Source organism: Panicum virgatum, chromosome 5N (genome assembly GCF_016808335.1).
Source record: "Panicum virgatum strain AP13 chromosome 5N, P.virgatum_v5, whole genome shotgun sequence".
NCBI lineage: Eukaryota > Viridiplantae > Streptophyta > Magnoliopsida > Poales > Poaceae > Panicum > Panicum virgatum.
This window is the reverse complement of record NC_053149.1, coordinates 5,897,852-5,916,197: the sequence shown is the minus strand read 5'-3', so window position 1 is coordinate 5,916,197 and position 18,346 is coordinate 5,897,852. Positions and strand designations below refer to the sequence as shown.

General features: G+C 44.7%; 1 protein-coding gene, 1 long non-coding RNA gene and 1 pseudogene across 4 annotated transcripts; 1 reads left to right on the top strand and 2 right to left on the bottom strand.

Moving 5' to 3' along the window:
• Window positions 1-208: 208 nt before the first annotated feature.
• LOC120674131 (NADH-cytochrome b5 reductase-like protein) lies at window positions 209-4,562 on the bottom strand. Of its 2 annotated transcripts, XM_039955253.1 has the most exons (13): window positions 4,375-4,562; window positions 4,211-4,250; window positions 3,468-3,543; window positions 3,129-3,188; window positions 2,667-2,717; window positions 2,366-2,420; window positions 2,104-2,174; window positions 1,957-2,008; window positions 1,692-1,769; window positions 1,314-1,403; window positions 1,122-1,235; window positions 853-921; window positions 209-533 (listed from the first exon to the last, which is right to left on the bottom strand). In XM_039955253.1, the coding sequence occupies exons 1-13, from the start codon at window positions 4,495-4,497 to the stop codon at window positions 477-479; spliced, it is 936 nt and encodes a 311-aa protein (XP_039811187.1). In that variant the 5' UTR covers window positions 4,498-4,562; the 3' UTR covers window positions 209-476. The 2 variants fall into 2 exon arrangements, with proteins under 2 accessions (XP_039811187.1, XP_039811186.1); XM_039955252.1 differs by having other exon boundaries at window positions 1,122-1,403.
• A 2,876-nt stretch (window positions 4,563-7,438) lies between these two features.
• On the bottom strand, window positions 7,439-8,528 carry LOC120672694 (annotated as a pseudogene).
• A 908-nt stretch (window positions 8,529-9,436) lies between these two features.
• LOC120676597 lies at window positions 9,437-10,933 on the top strand. Of its 2 annotated transcripts, none has more exons than XR_005675918.1 (6): window positions 9,437-9,555; window positions 9,627-9,666; window positions 10,001-10,118; window positions 10,186-10,405; window positions 10,476-10,672; window positions 10,747-10,933. It is a non-coding gene; the product is annotated as an uncharacterized LOC120676597 (long non-coding RNA). The 2 variants fall into 2 exon arrangements; XR_005675919.1 differs by having other exon boundaries at window positions 10,744-10,933.
• The last annotated feature ends 7,413 nt before the right edge of the window (window positions 10,934-18,346 follow it).

The window sequence follows — 18,346 nt, the reverse complement described above, 5'->3', positions numbered from 1 at the left end:
CGCGTGGCAGCCAGGCGACCACCGGTCCTCGTCGGCCCTCTCCGCCGGCGACGTCAGATCTCTCTCCATACGCGGACCCCACCTTTGCTGTGCCGGCGTGGCATCCTGGTCTCAATGTGAAGGATATTGCGCTTGCCTTCTCTAAACCGAGTCGCATGACTCATGCGATTGTACTAAATAAGAACAATTATTGGACCGGAATGCAAGAGAAGCAACTGTCGAGTAACAGAACTGGGTAGATGTATCTGAAACTGCCAAACAGAGTACAGGTTCCTGTTTCGTAAACATCGCATGCAGGCGCAAACAGGGACACGCCAACCGCAGAAATAACGCATAGCTCAAAACCTATAGAATCCTCGGACGAACATTATTCAAAGGAGGCAAGTTCTGAACCAAATGACGCGCGAAACAAAAGGTTCAGGTGTGTTTTATTCACTGCAAGAGCAGCAGGTATGTCAGTAGAATCTACTGTACTCTCAGAACTTGTATACCATCTCTGCCGTGTATCCTAAATCTTTCAGACGGCCAGAGACCTGCACAACACGGAAAACGGAAACATTAATGAAACAATAGCATGTTCACGAAATGAAATGGACAGTACAAGGAGTCAAGGATAAATGAAAGGCATGCTCTACTAGTCTAGTGGACAATGCCACACTAGTTTACAATCCAGGTGTTGACAGTTTTAGGGAGCACTCCCTCTGGACCTATTCTTGGGAAGGGAAAGTGGATAATAGTATGCATAACAGTTATCCTACTTCCAGTCTTTCTTCAATTAAGAAACATTGAATATAAAGTTCGCAACTTACTATCAGAAGTAATAATATAAATAACAAAATAAATCCACAATACCTCGCCCTGAGATCTATCCTTTGCCTTGTCCCCAGAGATGTGATTCATCATTCCTGGTGGACCACAAACCTGGCAAAACAAATACATGAAACAGCCGGTGTTCCTTAATTAACCAAAAGTAACAAAGAAACTAATGACACCAAGAAATGAAGATAATACTGGCGATCATCATGACCAAGCTTACAGGAATAAAACTGATCAAATGTAACTTTGTGAAAAACACACATATTCAGAAGAAGCTCTGAGCAGATATGTCATGAACTACTCACAAGGATCAGCGAATCCTCCCCTGGGCCTGGCAAACCTTTCAAAATCATGTCCTTCGATACAAAACCAACACCACCCCTCCAGTCAGCTGATGGCTTATCAACTGTATAGAACACCTGATTTTGCAAGGATAATGTCATGCTCAAGGAAAAAAATAACCCAGGTTCTGATGAACTAATCATGGCGATATAAACCTTGAAGTTAGGATAGCTACTGGCAAGTCTATCCAATTCCCTTTTGAGTAAGATATCATCTGGCGACACGTTGGCATAAATTAAGGAGACCTATATAAGAATAATAAAGAAACCAAGCAAACATAAAATTAGAATCCATAAGGGAAAGGCGTAATCCACAATGAAACTATTGTTGTTAACAATATTGCATGAAAATAAAGACATAAATCAGTTCTGGCCTCCGGCAGAATGCCTATTTGAGGCATTATGTGAATATATTGAGGGGAAACTATTTGTTTTGAGAGTCAACAAAACTTTCTCAGAAAGAAGCAAGCACTGCTTAATGCATGAAAAAAGCCAGTTTTAAGGAATCTTCAGAATTTTGTGATCACAACTTACCTGAGTTTTGTCATCAGGATTTTTTAGGATAGCCCTGACAACCTGCAGCATTGGTGTTATACCAGTACCACCAGCAATCTAGAAGCAAAGATATAAACATTATTTGGTAGCTGCCATACAAAATACATGAATAATTAAATAAAAAAAGGTTGCACCCTATGCTGGAAATACATGAATAATTAACATAAATAATTCATCTGTCATTGTCCTTGCGGCCTTGTGAGGATGAATCAAATGGTAATTGGTCAAGTTTAGGCTATCTTACCATGCCAATCTGTTTTTTCATGTTCGGGCTATATCTGAGCTTCTCAATGGGCCTAACAAGAACATAAAAGCTTCAGTGACAAGAGGCAGTTGTGCATAGAGGAACCTAAGGAATTTTTGGTGAAAAAAAAAATTCATGTTTCTTTACCCTTTGACTTCAACAACATCTCCTGGCTTCAAACTTGCAAAGTACTGGCTCATTTTCCCATCAGGATAAACCTATACATAGCACAATTAGCAAAAATAAGAAAGTATAATATGCAAGGTATTGCCTATGAACAGAAATCAAATGCATGAGACCTCTATCCTACTATTCTTGATTCCATTTTCAAGACCAACTTTATTTGGACCTCCTGTGATCTACAGGGCAATAAAAGTTCTTGAATTTATACACTGGATTCTGTAGGTACCTTGATCAGTAGGTCAAAATATCCTTTAGAATCTGGATCAGAGATAGGCGTGTACCTGCAGAAAACAGGATAAAATACTGATTTAAATCTGATTGAAAAATAATACTATTTTGTGTCCTTAACTACAAATTTCCTATGCTGGTGATCAGCTTGTGTTTATACTTATTCCTAGTTTGTGTTAATGCTTTACAAATTACAAGAAATACAGTTCCAAAAGGATGTTCATGTTGATGGCACTTAAAACAGGCTAATTGTATGCTGGACTCCACCATGCATTTGATTCAGTTGGCACAGAACTTACGGGCGAATAACATATTTTCTTCTTCCCTCCACTTCCTCACCAATAGGAGCCCTGCAATGAGTTCCATTCTAGGTAGTCAACACACAGGTTAGAAACTAGCTCATAGCTATCAGGATAAAGAAATAAATGATGCTTTAAGGGAAACAGGAGGAGAGTAAGGCTTGATGGACAGCTTCTAAAGTGTGTATAAATAGTCTACAAGACAATCCAGCCTTCTCTACTTTCTAGACTTTACTAAAAAAAAATCAATGAACATGAACAAACAGCAGAGAACATCAACCTTATTTGAGTATACAAAAATAACATTTTGCTTTGCACAACAACCATTAGCGAGAACACCGACTGAAATTAAGATAATGAATATCATCCCATATATAAAGTTGAAAGGGAAGATTTCATTCAAAAATATACAAAGTGATTCTCCTAGCTAAGAAATTAAACCCTTGCAATTGGAGAAGATACCTTGTGATGAGACACGAGGCAACATCGAGGCCCAGCTTAGTATTTGGGTCAAATGAAAATCTGCAAGATCAGATTACTTGCACAAGCTTCTTATTAAGGCAAACAAACTTGATAAAGTGTGAATAAAGAAGAAGCCACTAAGAGGGTCATGGGAAAATGATGGTGAATGTAATAATCAACACTTAGAAATATAGCATTGCAATATACTACGCAAGATTACAAGATATTCACGTAGTGACAGCAAGACCATCTATCCTGTCAAACACCAAGATAAGGAAGTTGCAGAAAAGAAGTATTTCTGCAGTACTGTAATCCAAGCAGAAGTTCTGCAATCATTACCTGAATAACTGTGAGTTGTGGCTAACTTTCGCCTTCTCTTGGAGTTTGAACTCCAACCACTTATCAGGGTTAAGTGCTGAAAAACAAGATGCTTTTCCGTAAAAACCAAATAAAACCACAATGATCATGTAATCATGAGGAAAGCAAAATTCGTACAGAATATTCTGAATTATCAAAATTCCATAACCATAAAATTGATTCAGAGTTCCATGACCCTAGAACTGCTTCAAATAAAAAAAAGTGAAAAACTACATATTGGCATCCAGAATGAAAGATTCTTTCATTCTTTGTCAACCTTTTCGTGGTAATATGTAATATGAAGCAACACTTGGACACAAAATTTCACTATTCAGCCAGATAAATAATCAGAGTAGGCGAAACATGCACAGAAGTCCTAAACAGATGTAAACTCATCAAATTGAGAGTTGAGACTATGTGCTAATGCACAGAGTTACACCATAACAATTGGACAATGGTATGCCTCTAGCAGCACATTTAACCACCGTTCAGAACAACATTCTCAACTACTGCTTGTAAGTCCCAACCCCAGAAGATTCATAAAAAATTCTTATGCTCCATATTAGAAACAATGCGGAATCAGGAGCAAACATCATCTTCAGCTCACACAACCACGCGCAAAATTGAACTAATTTCATAGGCAGATGCGTGTAAATTGATCAAACCACATATCCACGAAACCTAGATCGGAGTAAATTCTGAAAGGAAGGAGATAGCTAACTCACCAACTTTCTCACCGGCTTCCTCGCCCTTCTCCAGGTGCGCCTGCAATCATCCGGCACCGTGAGCCCAACGAAAAGAAAAAAGCATCACCGCTCATTCAGCAGTGGCTAGGAATGGAGGAAACGGAAAACGAAATGGGAACAGCGGGCAGTTCTCGGTCTCGTACAACGGTAGGGGAAGACGAGGCGTAGAAGAGCGCGGCTCCACCACAGGCGGCGGCGGCGGCGGCCCCCAGCGGGACGCGGCCGCGGTGGGCCCCGGCGAGCCTACGCAGCAGTAGCGCCGCCATGGCGATTGGCGAGGGAGGCGAGAGGACTCGTCAAGGGATCCGATCTGACGGGAGCGGAAGCGAACCATGGTTTTTTTACCGCCGCCCAGCGGTAGCGGCCGGACCGGTTTGCCGGAAAAAACTGCCCAAATTCAAAATCCATACAAAAACTCATGTTCAATTGGTTTCTATCGGCTAGCCGACCGGTTTGACCAGTTTACCGGTTCGGTTTAACTAATTAACGATCGGTTTGAGTGGTAACCGATCGGTTTGAGTGGTAACTTGCCAAATTCAAATTTTTTCTTTTTTGGTTTAAATTCAAATGCCCGCAAAGTATATTAAATAAATGTTTGTATAACATGTTTTAGTCTAAATGAACTCTCCAACCCTCTTTTGTACTATTTTTACATTGTATTTGTATATTTTTGTATGCACGCTTTTTTTTTTAACTTCAAATGCTCGCGAAGTATACTAAATGAACGAATATTTGAAAAAAATTTGACACCATTAGATTCGTCGCAACTTAAGTATTTTTAGGAATTTTTTGGGAATTTTTTATTTTTTAAAATTCAAATTTGAGTTTTGAATTTGAGCCGTTTTGAAACCGGCCGGAATCAAAACTGGTCCGAACCGATTTGACTGGTTACCGGTAAAATCGGTCCAGTTCTGGTCGGGATTTTAACCCTGAAGCGAACCAGCTGGGGGTTTTCCTCACACACATACCGGCGTTGCTTTGTTTACATATGGCGAAATTAGAGCGGAGGATGAGTGTGATGCCCGGCGCTAAGTACTCGTGCTGATGCAACAGAAGGTCGGAACCACGCTTTCAGTTTAGCATTTCACGCTCTTTAGGAGACTACAATGTAATTTACGAAATCAATTAGTTTTAAAAAAAAATACGTATTCAAAAGGGATGAAAATGACAATAATAAGAAAAAAAATCTATTTCTAACCATCGAACTATCGTCACAGTTTTGTTTTAGCCATCCAACTTGAAACCCAGGTATCTTTAATCATTAAACTATGAAAACCAGACAAATTTGACAATCTATCAGATTTCAAAGGTGATTTTACATATATGTGTATTTTCTAAAACTCATAGAATCTGATTTAATCTCTAAAAATTCATAGCTCATTTGATTTAAATCAGAAAAATATAAAATGCATATCAAAATTTCTCAAAAAATATAATTTCCCAAACCATGCTCTACTTAGAGTTGTCTGGATATTATTTATTCCTTTTGCTAGTGTTTTACTGCTTGTAATTGTGATATTATTTATTTAAATTAGCGTTTGATGCTATAATAGATTAGGATATCGACCAAAAGGATTCATGCAAGATAAATTTATACTAATTACATATTCATTTGATTTAAAATAAATCAACTATAAATTCTGAGAGGTTAAATCATATTTATTATTTTTAGAAAATATAAATATATTCAAAACCACCTTTGAAACCAGGTAAAGGGCCAAACTTGTCTGTTCTTTATAGTTCGATGGCCAAAGTTAACTGGTTTTCAAGTTCGGAATTTTTTTTTTAAAATGGACTATTCTAGATATAAAGTACCATGCATATTAAAGAATTGTTAATAGAAAAAGATGAAGAATTATCTTGAGAGAGTTAAAATCTTTGAGATTTGTGCTAATGTGAACCTTAATAAGGTCATCCTTAGCACCTTTATATGTCTTCTTCTTGATGAAACTGTGCCACCATCACTTCTTCTTTTTCCTCTCTTCACTTCCATTCTTCCTAGCACAACCGCGCCACCATCACTCCATGTCTTCCACTCTTCCAATCACAACAGCGCCACCATCGCTCCTTTTCTTCTCTCCTAGTGTAACTGCGCAGCCAACTGTTTCTTCTCTTCCGCTCTATTATTAAGTAGTATATTATTTTGGGTATGGAAATGGAGCTATGGTATTTATTGTGGTGAAAGCAGAGGTAAAATTATTTATTAGAGAGGACGGAGCACTATCAGCTGTAAATTTAATGCATTTGCGAAAATCATGCTGCAATTAATAGAAGTGTTATATTTTTAAGAAAGTAGTGGTTATATTAAAATATGACGTGTTATTGTGGAGGTAGCATGAAAAGCCATAGAAGAACGGTGGTATGGACTTATACTTTTACGAAAATGAATTGAATTTACGAAACTTTGTTACACAGTAAAGTTGCAGATTTTGAAATTATAGGCAACTTTTGTGTTGATAAATTTTTGATTTGAAGATGTTTTGGTGTCTAAATTGTAGGTACAACGGATCGCATGCAAGCGTTTGTGCAAACGAATTTCAAAAGTGTTTTGAATTTTAGAATTTACTCTATAATAAAGTTGTAGTTTTTGAATTCTTGATCAAATTCTATGTTGAGCAACTTTTCATTCTAACACGTTTTGGTATTCAAATCGTACGTATAATGTTGCTCGCGTAGAAGTAATGGATGGAATGAGTTGTAATTCGATTTAAATAAAATCTAAGGGTTTTCTAAGGAAAATCCTGAGAGAGGACCAGGACGACAGGTTGATTTTATGAAAACTCGAGGTTTTCTTTATAAATTTCCTTAAACCTGGACTGTTGGACTGAAGGTTGATTTCGAGAAAAGTTGAGAATTTTTTCGTAATGAGAGAGGTGGACGGCCTGCAGGTTGATTTTACTAAAGATTGAGGTTTTTTGCAAAATGATTAGGAATGGCACGATCTTGGCCATACGCCCGTCCGATCCAACGGTCAGGAAAAGTAGATGACGTGGCCCTATGAGATTCTCTGGTTTGGTGCATGAATCGTATATAAAGAGATGATAATAAGATTAAAAGATTAAGACTTATGTTGTCATGTAGCTATTTGTAGGAAAGAAAACAATCGCGAGATATTAATAAGAGAGGAAACACAGATTGATTCTAGGAGCAGAGCCGCGGGGAACGGGATCACCTAAAATTGGCGGTGTGGCAGGGTGGACCGAAGGGTTAGCAACGCGAATGTGATAGAGAATAGAAATGATGGCAGAAATGCAGGTTCGATCGGACGAATTACATGCAGGGATTGGGATACAACAGCAAACGAGATACAAAAGCACAACATCAATGACAGCATTGTTCAGTTCAACACAGCAGATAGATCGCCCAGTTGTCACGGTGATCGACGGCGGCAGCAGGTAGATCAACATTGGCGGCTGCGGCAGGTAGGGGGATGCACGGTGAGCGCTCGATCAGTCCTCCTCCGGCCAGTCGCCGTAGATACCGCTCGTCTTCTTGCGGCCAAGAAGCTCCAGTCGGCTGAACTTGCTCCCGTCCTCCCCGGCGGGAGCAGATGGGAAAGCCCTCATGGCCGGTGCGTAGCTGTTGATGCTGCTGCTGCTGCTACGGGCCCCCGGTGCGTACGCCGCCCTTGCAAGCGGCGTCGCGTTCCTCAGCGCGTGCTCCACCGACCTTGGCCCCCCAGGGTAGCGCATCTCTGCGCGAGAACACGAAGGCGAGGGAGATCAGAGCGCGATCCGCGAGATCCGGGCACGATCGGCCGCCATGCACACGTGCAGGGCGAGCTAGAGCGCGTACCTGCTATCGCCGCCGCCGACGCGTGCGCGTAGGAGCACCGTTCCCCGAAGTGGCAGGTCCCCCTGTCCCTGAACTCGAAGCAGACCTTGCTGTAGTACCCGCCGTGGGGGGCGTCGGCGGCGGATGGCGGCGGTGGCGGAGACGGAGGCGGCGGCGGCGGCGGCGTCCTCCGCTTGAGGATGAGGCCCGGCGGCACCCGCCCTCGTACGCGAAGGTGCACCCGCCCTCGTACGCGCACTTGCCGCTCGCCTCGAACTTCTCGCACAGCTTCGTCTTGTAGAACACCTTCTCCGGCGGCTCCGGGTGCTGATCCATGAAAACCCCCACCCCCTGGTAGTTGTGCTGCGGCTGCTCCCTCTCCAGCCCCCGCTCCCGCTCCCGATCCCGATCCCGCTGGTGGCGGGCGTGCTGGGGCGCCGCCGACCCCGCGGGCAGCACGATCGGGGTCCGGCGACGCCTCCCAGCGTCTAGCCCCCAAACCGGCGGCGGCATCCCTCTCCATGGCCTCACTCCGCTCCGCACCAAACCCTACTCCTAGCGCCGGTAGCGTGATCCGCGCAGCCGCCGGGCGGGCGGAGGCCGTAGATTTATGGCGAGGGGCGACGAGGCGACGGCCCGGGCGTGCCGAGCCGAGGCCGAGGCGGCAGTGCGCGGCGAATTTGGGGGCCGGCGCGGCGCTGCCCGTGGCAGTCGGGATCGGGTCAGGAGGGGACAGGCCGCCGGCTGCTGGCTCCAGATTGGACGCGACCTCCCGGCCGGATCGGCATTTGGGCTGCGCCGCTCGGGCTCGATCAGACGCGCTGCGAGGCACGCCCTCGTCGAATTCCGCGCGAGCCGCGTGCCCGTGGCGGCGTGGGCAAGGTGGTGCCGTGCTGGCGACCTGGCGTGTTGTGCGCTGCGCCTCCTCGTGTCTGCCTGCGTCGTGGGGGCGTCGCCGGTGGGCTGCTGGGCTTCGGCCTTGCCGTGGACTAGGATTGGTTGTGCCGGTTGGGCCGCCAGGTCTAGCAGGCCGGACCGCTGCACGCCCCTCATATGGGCTGAATTTTTTTTTGATAAACTCTGGGCTGGAGAGTTTTTTTTTTTGATAAACCATGGTACCGGAAGCAGAATACTTCATCTAGCTCTCCCATAAACTTGAAGGCTACAACTATTTTCAGAGGCTGATGAACCCCTTGAAAGACATGTCTAAGACTGACCCCAACAGGGTGATGCATCACGCGACGCACAGTGCTTTTGCATCTCCGACGGTCCTGTGTGTGGTAAAAACGAGCTTCCAACAGGAGAGCTATAAACGAAAGGCATTTTGGCTCGGAGGAGAGAGGAGACGTAAAAATAGAATCCCTCTCTCCTCGATGCATCTCACAGACAAGCAACAACTGCAGCGCGGAAGTGTCAAAATTTCCAGCTGCGCGCGAGAAACGGATCCTCTCCAGAGCAACAAGGCCATACGGGGTGCTTTGCAGGCGGCCGGCGACAGGATCTTCCACGGCGAGACCTTCGGCGGCACAAGCGACTACTGAATCGACAAGGTGCGTTGCCCCCAATCTTCACTCCTTCGATCTGTACAAGGTATTGCCAGATTTTGAATCGTTTCTTCCAGTGCTTGGATCGGCATCCCACGTTGCCGGCGACCATAGAAGGTAGGTAATTTGTTTCAGATTTGTTTTTGGAATACAAACTTGTAGATCTGGGGTTGGATTGGGGATTATCTATATGTGGCAGGAGGGGGGAGGGAGAGCAGGGGATCCCTCGGATGTAGGGTGCTTGATTCCCCTGCATGCGCCATTGTTTCTTTTCTTTGCTGCTTGTACGTGTTGATGCCGGTTGTTTATGCACAACTTTGCATATAGGATTCGCCCTTTCATCAGATGTAGTACCAAATTAGTAGTGTTTGATTGCAACAACCGTGGGGAACTTGTGTTGCAGTATACATCATGCATTTTCTCCTGAGCATTGACCTCAATGTATCTACAGGATGGACCAGAACTTTGGCGAGGATGGATCCCAAAGCAATGTCTTGTTTGCTTCCGACCAGTGCACATTTCATTTTGATACTAGTCCATCAAATTTCCAAGATTTAAACATGCACCAGGTATTGACATGGCAATAATATTGGAGTCAACTATTTTCTTGAGTTAATTTGTTGTCACTGCATGCAGTACAATTTTGTGAGCCCACATCAACCGATGCTCACCTCGCCCTAGGTAGTCTCTGAAACAGTATGGAGTCAACCAGATGTTCAAGAAATTCCTTGTCCCCCTGCAGCATCCAAGAAGGGGAAGGACAAGAAGGTATCTAGGAGGGGTTCGAACTTTACAACAGAAGAAGATGCAGTGATATGCTCGGCGTGGTTGAATGTGACCACAGATGCTGCAATTGGTAAGTTCAACACATTTTGTTGGACATAACCAGCATGTTGTGAGTGCTAATTCAGTGGGAGTATGTGCAGGATGCAATCAAACCGAAGGCGGTTTCTACAAGTGCATACATACCTATTTCAAGCAGAACAAACCGCAAGGAAGTGAACACAGCCAGATTGCCATTCAAGGTAGATGGAAATTGATCCAAAAAGCAGTGAGCAAGTTCTGTGCCTTCAAGGCCATTATCGATCGTCGCAACGAGAGTGGGAAGAATGAGGCCGATAGGGTATGCACGGTTATTGTAGCATGAGTAAAATACATTACTGTCTATAGTTTAATTTACTTCTCAATGTGCAGCAGATCGAGGATGCAGTGAAGATGTTTGAGGATAAAGAACCGTTCCATTTCATGCATTGTTGGAAGATACTTAAGGATCAAGCAAAGTGGAATGACAAGCTTCTTGAGCATAGCGGCGGGAATGCAACAACAGATGGGAACACAGTTGACTCTCAAGGGCAAATGCCTTCAGGTAATAACAATGTGCCAGAAAGACCGGAGGGTCGAGATAGCGCAAAGCGTAGGAACAAAAGAGCAGCAGAATCAGAGGCTAGCACAGCAGTTGAGGTGCTGCAGCGCATTCACGACAACAGGGAGAAGAATCAAGCAAAGGAAGATGACCAACTTGAACAGATTCTGGCCAGGAAAGATGAAAAACTGAGTTTGCAGAGGGAAATCTTACAGATGAAAAAACAAGCTAGAGAGGAGGACTTGCAACTGAGGAAGCAGGAGACAGAGTTGCGAGCCAAGCAAACTGAGGCACAACTCATGACTGCAGAGGCTGGAATAATGGGTGTTGACTTGGAGAAGGTGGCTCCACATCTTAAAGATTACTACATCGGAATGCAGCGTCAAATCATGGAGCGTCGCGGATTTGCTCCAGGCAGCAACAACAACACTAAATAAATTATATATTGTATTGAACTATGTTACCATTTGTGTGAGCTATGTCATGTTTTTCTTATTTGTATATTGCCCTGAACCAATTGATTTAAGTTGAATTATGTATGAACAATGTTATTGTCCTATATTCTTTACTGGAGACCACATAAATTGGGAATCATCATAGTTGTTCATATAGCAACTTAAATGCATTACACTATTGTCCGAAATACAAAGGGGCTAGCTGTCCAAAGTACTAAGCTGTCCAAAATACAAAAGGGCTAGCTGTCCAAAATACAAAAGGGCTAGCTGTCCAAAATACAAAAGGGCTAGCTGACACCAGTGCACTATTTTTCATCTCCAGCGGACTGTCCTGATGATCCCTTCATCGCCCAAATGTGCTCCACAAGATCTTTGCACAGTTCATAACATGTTTCCTTGTTCTTTATAACTGTGTAACCATCCATCATTTCAGCGATGTTGTTAACAGGAGGGTCTGATGGACCAGGCCATTCTCTGTTTTCAATATGAGGTAGGTTAGAACCCCTTTCATCGGCAATGATCATGTTATGCAAGATAATGCACGCCATCATAATATTGCGTAGATCAGAAGGTTTCCACAACCGTGCTGGGTAATGAAGTATCTTCCACCTGGCTTGCAAAACACCGAAGGCACGCTCTACATCCTTTCGACATGCCTCTTATCTTTCTGCAAACCATCCATCCTTGTTGTTAGCAGGAGCAGGGATTGACTTCACCAATGTGGCCCAATCTGGATAGATACCATCAGCTAGATAGTACCCTAAGTGGTAATCGTTGCCATTGACAGTAAATTCCACAGGAGGCACACATCCATTTGCTAAGTTATCGAACACTGGAGATCGATCTAACACATTGATGTCATTGTGTGATCCTGGCATTCCAAAGAAAGCGTGCCATATCCGGAGATCCTCTGTTGCTACAGCCTCTAGTATGAGTGTAGGTTTGCCTTTGTGTCCCTTATACATTCCGTGATGACCAGTCAGCTAGACCACTCCCAATGCATACAGTCAATACTTCCTAACATTCCTGGAAACCCTCTGGCAGCATTTACCTGAAGAATATGCTTCATCTCCTCTGCTGTTGGTGGTCGAAGCCATTCCTGACCATACACTTGTATAATTGTTTGGACAAATTTCTTCAAAGTCAGCAGAACGGTTCTCTCTCCCATTTTCAAGTGATCATCTAAAGCATCTGCTAGACCACCATATGCAAGCATCTTGATGGCAACAGCGCACTTGTGGGTAGGAGTGAATCCTGCTTGACCAACACAATTGTTGTTCTGAGCAAAATATGAGTTAGCGGCTGCTAGCTTTTTGACAAGGTCACAGAACAATTCTGGTCTCATTCGGAACCTACATATATACATCACAGAGCAAAGTAGTTAACATCCGTAGTTGCCTCCAATGTGTGTTCCTAATAAAATGTTGGGCAACTAGTAAACATGACAAAGTACCTTCTCCTGAAGTGGTCCTCATTGTAAAGTGGTCGTTCAACAAAGTAATCAGCCATCAATTGTTTATCAGCACCGGCACGATCACGGTTGTAAACTCGATGTCCTGGAACAGAACCCCCCCCCCCTTCGACGTTTCCGCTGCAGTATACAAATTGCAGCGGCAGCTTCAATCTCGTCGTCCTCGTCCCTGAGGTCAGAACTACGACCCAAGGATGAAAGTCGAAAGTATTTTGATGCCATATCGGAAAGAAATAAGCAAAATCTGAAAACATAGACAGTACACCATGAATGGGCACTAGCGTAGAGCGCTGCCGCACTTGTTTCGCTCGCCTCCCACCATTTTAACAGTACCACTCGATGGGGAGGAGAAAATACGCGGGCCCTAGTGTAGAGTGCGGCACTTGTTTGGCTGGACTCCCGCCATTTTCACAGTGCTACTCGACGGAGAGGAGCAAATGCGCGGGAATGTAACTATCAAAGCCCGCCAACCAGCAATATAGCTCATGCTGTTGGAAACAACGCATTTTTACTGCACCGCACAACACTGTGCACGCGAGGCAAACGTAGTTTTGCGTCGGCAATATGCCTTGCACTGTTGGGGTCAGCCTAACAAACAAATTTCTTAGTTGACGTGTGAGCGCCGCTACCCGTAGCGGCGCGCGGGTAGCGGCGTGCCGGCTACTCCGGCGCCGGCGAGCTGCGGCCTGGGGGGATGGGGGAGGGGGTGGCCAGGGAGGGTGGGAGGTGGGCGGAGCGAACGCCGGCGAGGTCACCGGCGGCCGGGGTGGTGGCGGAAGGCGGGTTGCCGGGGGGGGTGGGGGGCGGTTCCCATGGCCACCGGCCATAGAGGAGGGGGCCGGGGGTGGTGGTGGCCCGGCGGTGGAGGTGAGTTGGCCGGCGGAGGGCGCGGTGGCGCGGGAGCGCCGCCGGCCGGCCGGGGCCGGACAACCGGTGGACGGCGGCGGCGGGGGCGAGGAGAAGGCGGCGCGGTGGCGGGCTCGGTTAGGGAGGGCGGCGGCGGAGGCGGTGGACGCCGCCGGAGCCGGAGGAGGAAGAAGGAAGGAGGAAGAACGAAGGAGAAAGAAGAACAGTAAAACAGTACCTGTTTGCTGGCGACGTGCGTTCGCCCGCTAGCATCCCCCTCTAACAAATACTGGTAACCTGCCACTTGGTTGGGGTTTATGTCAATGTGTTGCTTTTGCGGCTTCGTCCAAAAGGCAAGGCAGCCAGACATGATTCAGAGACTAACATATACGTCTGTGCACCTTGTTAGCTTGATTAACACCATGCAGCTGCTCGTACACTTTGATTGTTTGTATCTACTTGTGAGTGCCACAGGCGAGCCAACATGGGGAGGAACAATCTGGTCCTCGCCCGGGCTAGCAGGGTAGTGAGAAGTTGGGCTGGCGTGCGAGAGGTTCACCAGACGTATTTGGGCCGATTTATCTGTATGGCTCATGAAGCCATCGTTGCAATCGACAAACTGGGAAGACACAACCTCGATCGGTTCACGAATGGTGGTTAGCGATGGCTAGAAGATAAGAGGGGTCTCGTGCAAAGGACTAAAATCTCTAATCATTGTTTAGCGATGTGCGGGGGAATGGAGAGATTGGGCCTTGTGAAGTCCAAAATAGACTCGACAAAATAGACTTGAACGAAAGAGACCCTTGTGGCCTTAACTGCCAGCCTTCGGCCAGGACGCCAGGTGATCTCTAAAATATGATCAGTAGACGGACTCTTTGGTCAATGGTCATGGTTCCAATGTCTTGGCACACCCGATTGATCGGAATCCCAACTCACCGGTTCCTTCTTTCTTGTTCTCTTGCTACTACTAGTTCGATTTCAAGCAGAAAGCTTGCAGTTCTCGTGGCTGTAGTAGTTGTAAAACACCTCTACTCCTAGTAAACTATCGTCGTTGATTGGCCACTTGAATTTTTTAAAAGATCTAATCTAATAAAGTATTTCCACTTGATGTTTGCGCAGCGGCGAGATCGGGTTTCAATAAGCACAGAGATGCTAAGCCATGCGTTGAATCAGTCTGTGTTTCAACAAGCTAAGCAGAGCTGAGATTGATTTCTGATTTTTTTTGTGATTCTTTTATACATGAAGGCACATACGTATGATTGAGAACAAAGCTCTGGCAGTAACAAATCCTAAATCAAAGGACACTAGATAGGAAGGATCACTAGCCATCCCAGGTTCAGTTCACCAAGGTACGCTAATAAGTTAGGTTTTACTCCACCAGCCTTCCTAGGTTTTAATTCTCCCATGAGATTGGCCATAATTGTTGACAATCAAGTTGTGTTAGGGTGTCTCCAAGCAGAGGCGGATCCAGGGGGCTCCAGCCCCCCTACCCCATGTAGGCCCCCCACCACAAAAAAAACAAATTTCAACCATAAATGATGAAGAGGAAGGAGAAATGGAGGAAGAAGAAAAGGGAGGAGTGGGGAAGAAGAGGAGAAAAATAAACCCCCTAAAGTTTCATCCTAGATTCGCCACTGTCTCCGAAAAATCCAATTCTGATAGCAGTAAGACTCTGGGAACAAGGGCAAAAGATTGGAAAGGATGTGCATGGTGCGGCAGTAATATGGCAAGAGTATAGTTGGATTCATTCCTTTTTTATCAACTGGTTAGTGATCAATTACCTCATGTCAAGTTTATATGTATTTTTTTCACTTTGTGTTTAGAAAGGATTAGATAATAAGGTGTTCACGTAATGATGTTCTGTGTAACGTAGCATTTGCTTGCTAGAAAAAAAAAATATAAGTGGTCCTTCGGTAGGATCAATGTTTGTTTGAGAGTTCTCACATCACTCTGGCTAATAATATATGATTTGACATGGAGCGATTCTATATAAGTTTACCCTAGCTTATTATTGGAACCACAGTACATGAAGCAAATAACAAGTTGAAGCAAACCAATTAAGACCTACCTAGGTGTTCTGGTCTGCTCCGACGTCCAACTTTTGTTATGCCATGGTAATATTCTTCGAGCCTAAGAGTAGGCGGCAGAGGCACGAAAAGCTATTATTTATATGGTTGCATATTGATATCAATAAAAATTCAAATATCATGTGTTTCTGATAAAAATGTTTATTACTGTGAAATTATTTTTATCTCCCGTGATAACACACGGGCATGAACTTAGCTTTTTAAAAATCTAATTAATCTAATAAAGGATTTCCACTTGATGTTTGCGCAGCGGCGATATCGAGTTTCAATAAGCACAGCCGAGATGCTAAGCCATGCGTTCAATCAGTCTGTGTTCAATAGAGAAAGAACACGAACCCATCTACAGTCATCGTGATTGTTGACATCGTTTTTTGACACGTGTCAAAGAAGGTGATTTTTGTGAAGAGAAGGTGGCCGATTTGGAAGAAACAAAAAAAATATACAGTGTTGGAATCGGCCGATGGAGTCCGTCCGATGGACCAGAGGAATATGCCGCGAAGATGCTGATTTGTCTGTTCTGGTGTTCGGCCGATGGATAGTTGCCGATGAAGTCAAGGAAGGAGGAGAGGATCCGGACTCTGCGAGAATCTTGATGATTCGATTGTAATATTTAAAGTAGTTTATCTTTTAGAAATTTTTTCTTTTTAGTCAAGTAATGTTTGCCGTAATCGGCTAGGACTTGATAGCGCTAGGCTATATATACCAGTTGTAAGGGACCGGAAAAACTTGATACACATCCAATACAACAAACTTTACAATTTCTTTGCACTTTTTCGGCGACTTCGCCTTTTCTCTTCTTTTTCGACAAGTTCTTTCAAGTTGATCAAGGACGCATCACATTCGAGCGACTTAATTTGCTGGTGAGTTTTTGTTTTACCGAGTATATTTCAGCTTTAGCTACCGGGCGCATCGCTGTGGTTTCGTTCAAATCTATTCAAAAATTATCGAGTTTATCTAGACTTTGACTTCCGGGCGTATCGCTGTCGTCTCGTCTAAATTTATTCACCAATTATCGATATCGGCCATTATCCCATCTAAAAACATACTAGATCGGCTTTAGATTTTGGAGTAACACCTTTGTTATCTCAAGAGTCGGTTTAGATCTGTTTTTAGCTTCACATCATCTGAGTTATACATTTGTAACTTAGATCTTGTCATACATACACGATCGGCTACTCAAAGCCGGTTTTGTCGTTTAGTGTATCGGCTGATTCTGCCGATACGCTCGTTTACTACGCGCTTGTATTTAATATCTTTTTGTCGTCTATAGTATCGGCAAAGCTTTGCCGATACGCTCATCTGAGAGATATTCGGAATCCCAGCCGATACGCTCTCGAATTTGACTTTGTTTTCTTCCTTGTCAATTTCAGGTCAAATTGACTGGCACGCTTGGTTGATTTTTTCGTGCTTGGCGAACACTTGCCCTCGGATTCTAGTGTGTTGATTTTTGTGTCAACACATCTTTTGGCACGCCCGGTGGGACACGAAAAGCTTCAACATGGTGGAACTTACTGATAAATCTGTAGTTAGTGAAGAAAACCAGATTCCTGTTTCTGAAGATAAGCTCAAAGAAGAACAAAAGAAGAAATATGAAGAGCTGGTGGAGATATTCAAGCGTGAATGCCTCAAATCATACAACGTCAACATATCTGGTGAGGTGATCAAGAAGTTTGATCTTCCATCTTCCCAGCCATTGACAGAGGCTCAACGTGAAAGCAAGATGATAGACGCAGTTGGTCAGGCTGTGGCACAAGACTTCATCAAGAGTGCAATAGTCATGGGCAACACGGTGCACAATGCAGTGGTCAAGACTTTTGCTGAAGGCACGTTACCAGGGTGAATGGGTCCTTGCTATATACAGCCAGATCAGGTGCAATGTACTCCCTTGGAGGTGTCTATGGCAGCAGCCCTATCGGCTTAGAATAGCCAGGCAGGAACAAGCAACGGTCAAACTCCACTCCAGATGACTACTGCAACATCGGCGGGTACGGCAGATCCTATCTACTCAGCCGCGCCGCCGATTGCTACAACTGTGCAACGTGGATCTGCATCTGTATTTTCTAAATGTTGGGATCCTGCTACTGGGTATGGTATGCATCCAGATTTCTTTTCTACACCACCCAAGATGCAGTTTAATGCATCGGCTTCTCAACCGATAGCCTCTCAGCCTGATCCATTGGCCGTACAGCCGATGGGTGCACAGCAGGATGCATTGGCAACACTGCTGAATGCACAAGGCGCATAGAGTCCACAACAGATGGCACAACCTAATGCATCGGTGCCACCGCCGATGACCCCACAGCAGCGTCTTGCTATCCTGCTCCAACCCCAGTCTCCTTCAGAAGTGTTATTATTGCAATCTCCGCATCAGAAGGGAATCAACTGGATATTCCACAATCAAGCAACTGGACAGATACGGTGTGTCAATGTGCCGTACATGGATATTACTGGTCAACAATCGGCTAACCCATCAGCTACACAGCCGACGATGACTCAGCAGACACCTAATCGGATAGCCCAGCAAGCACAATAGATGCAATCGGCTGGACAGCCGATGAACCATATAGCTCAGCAA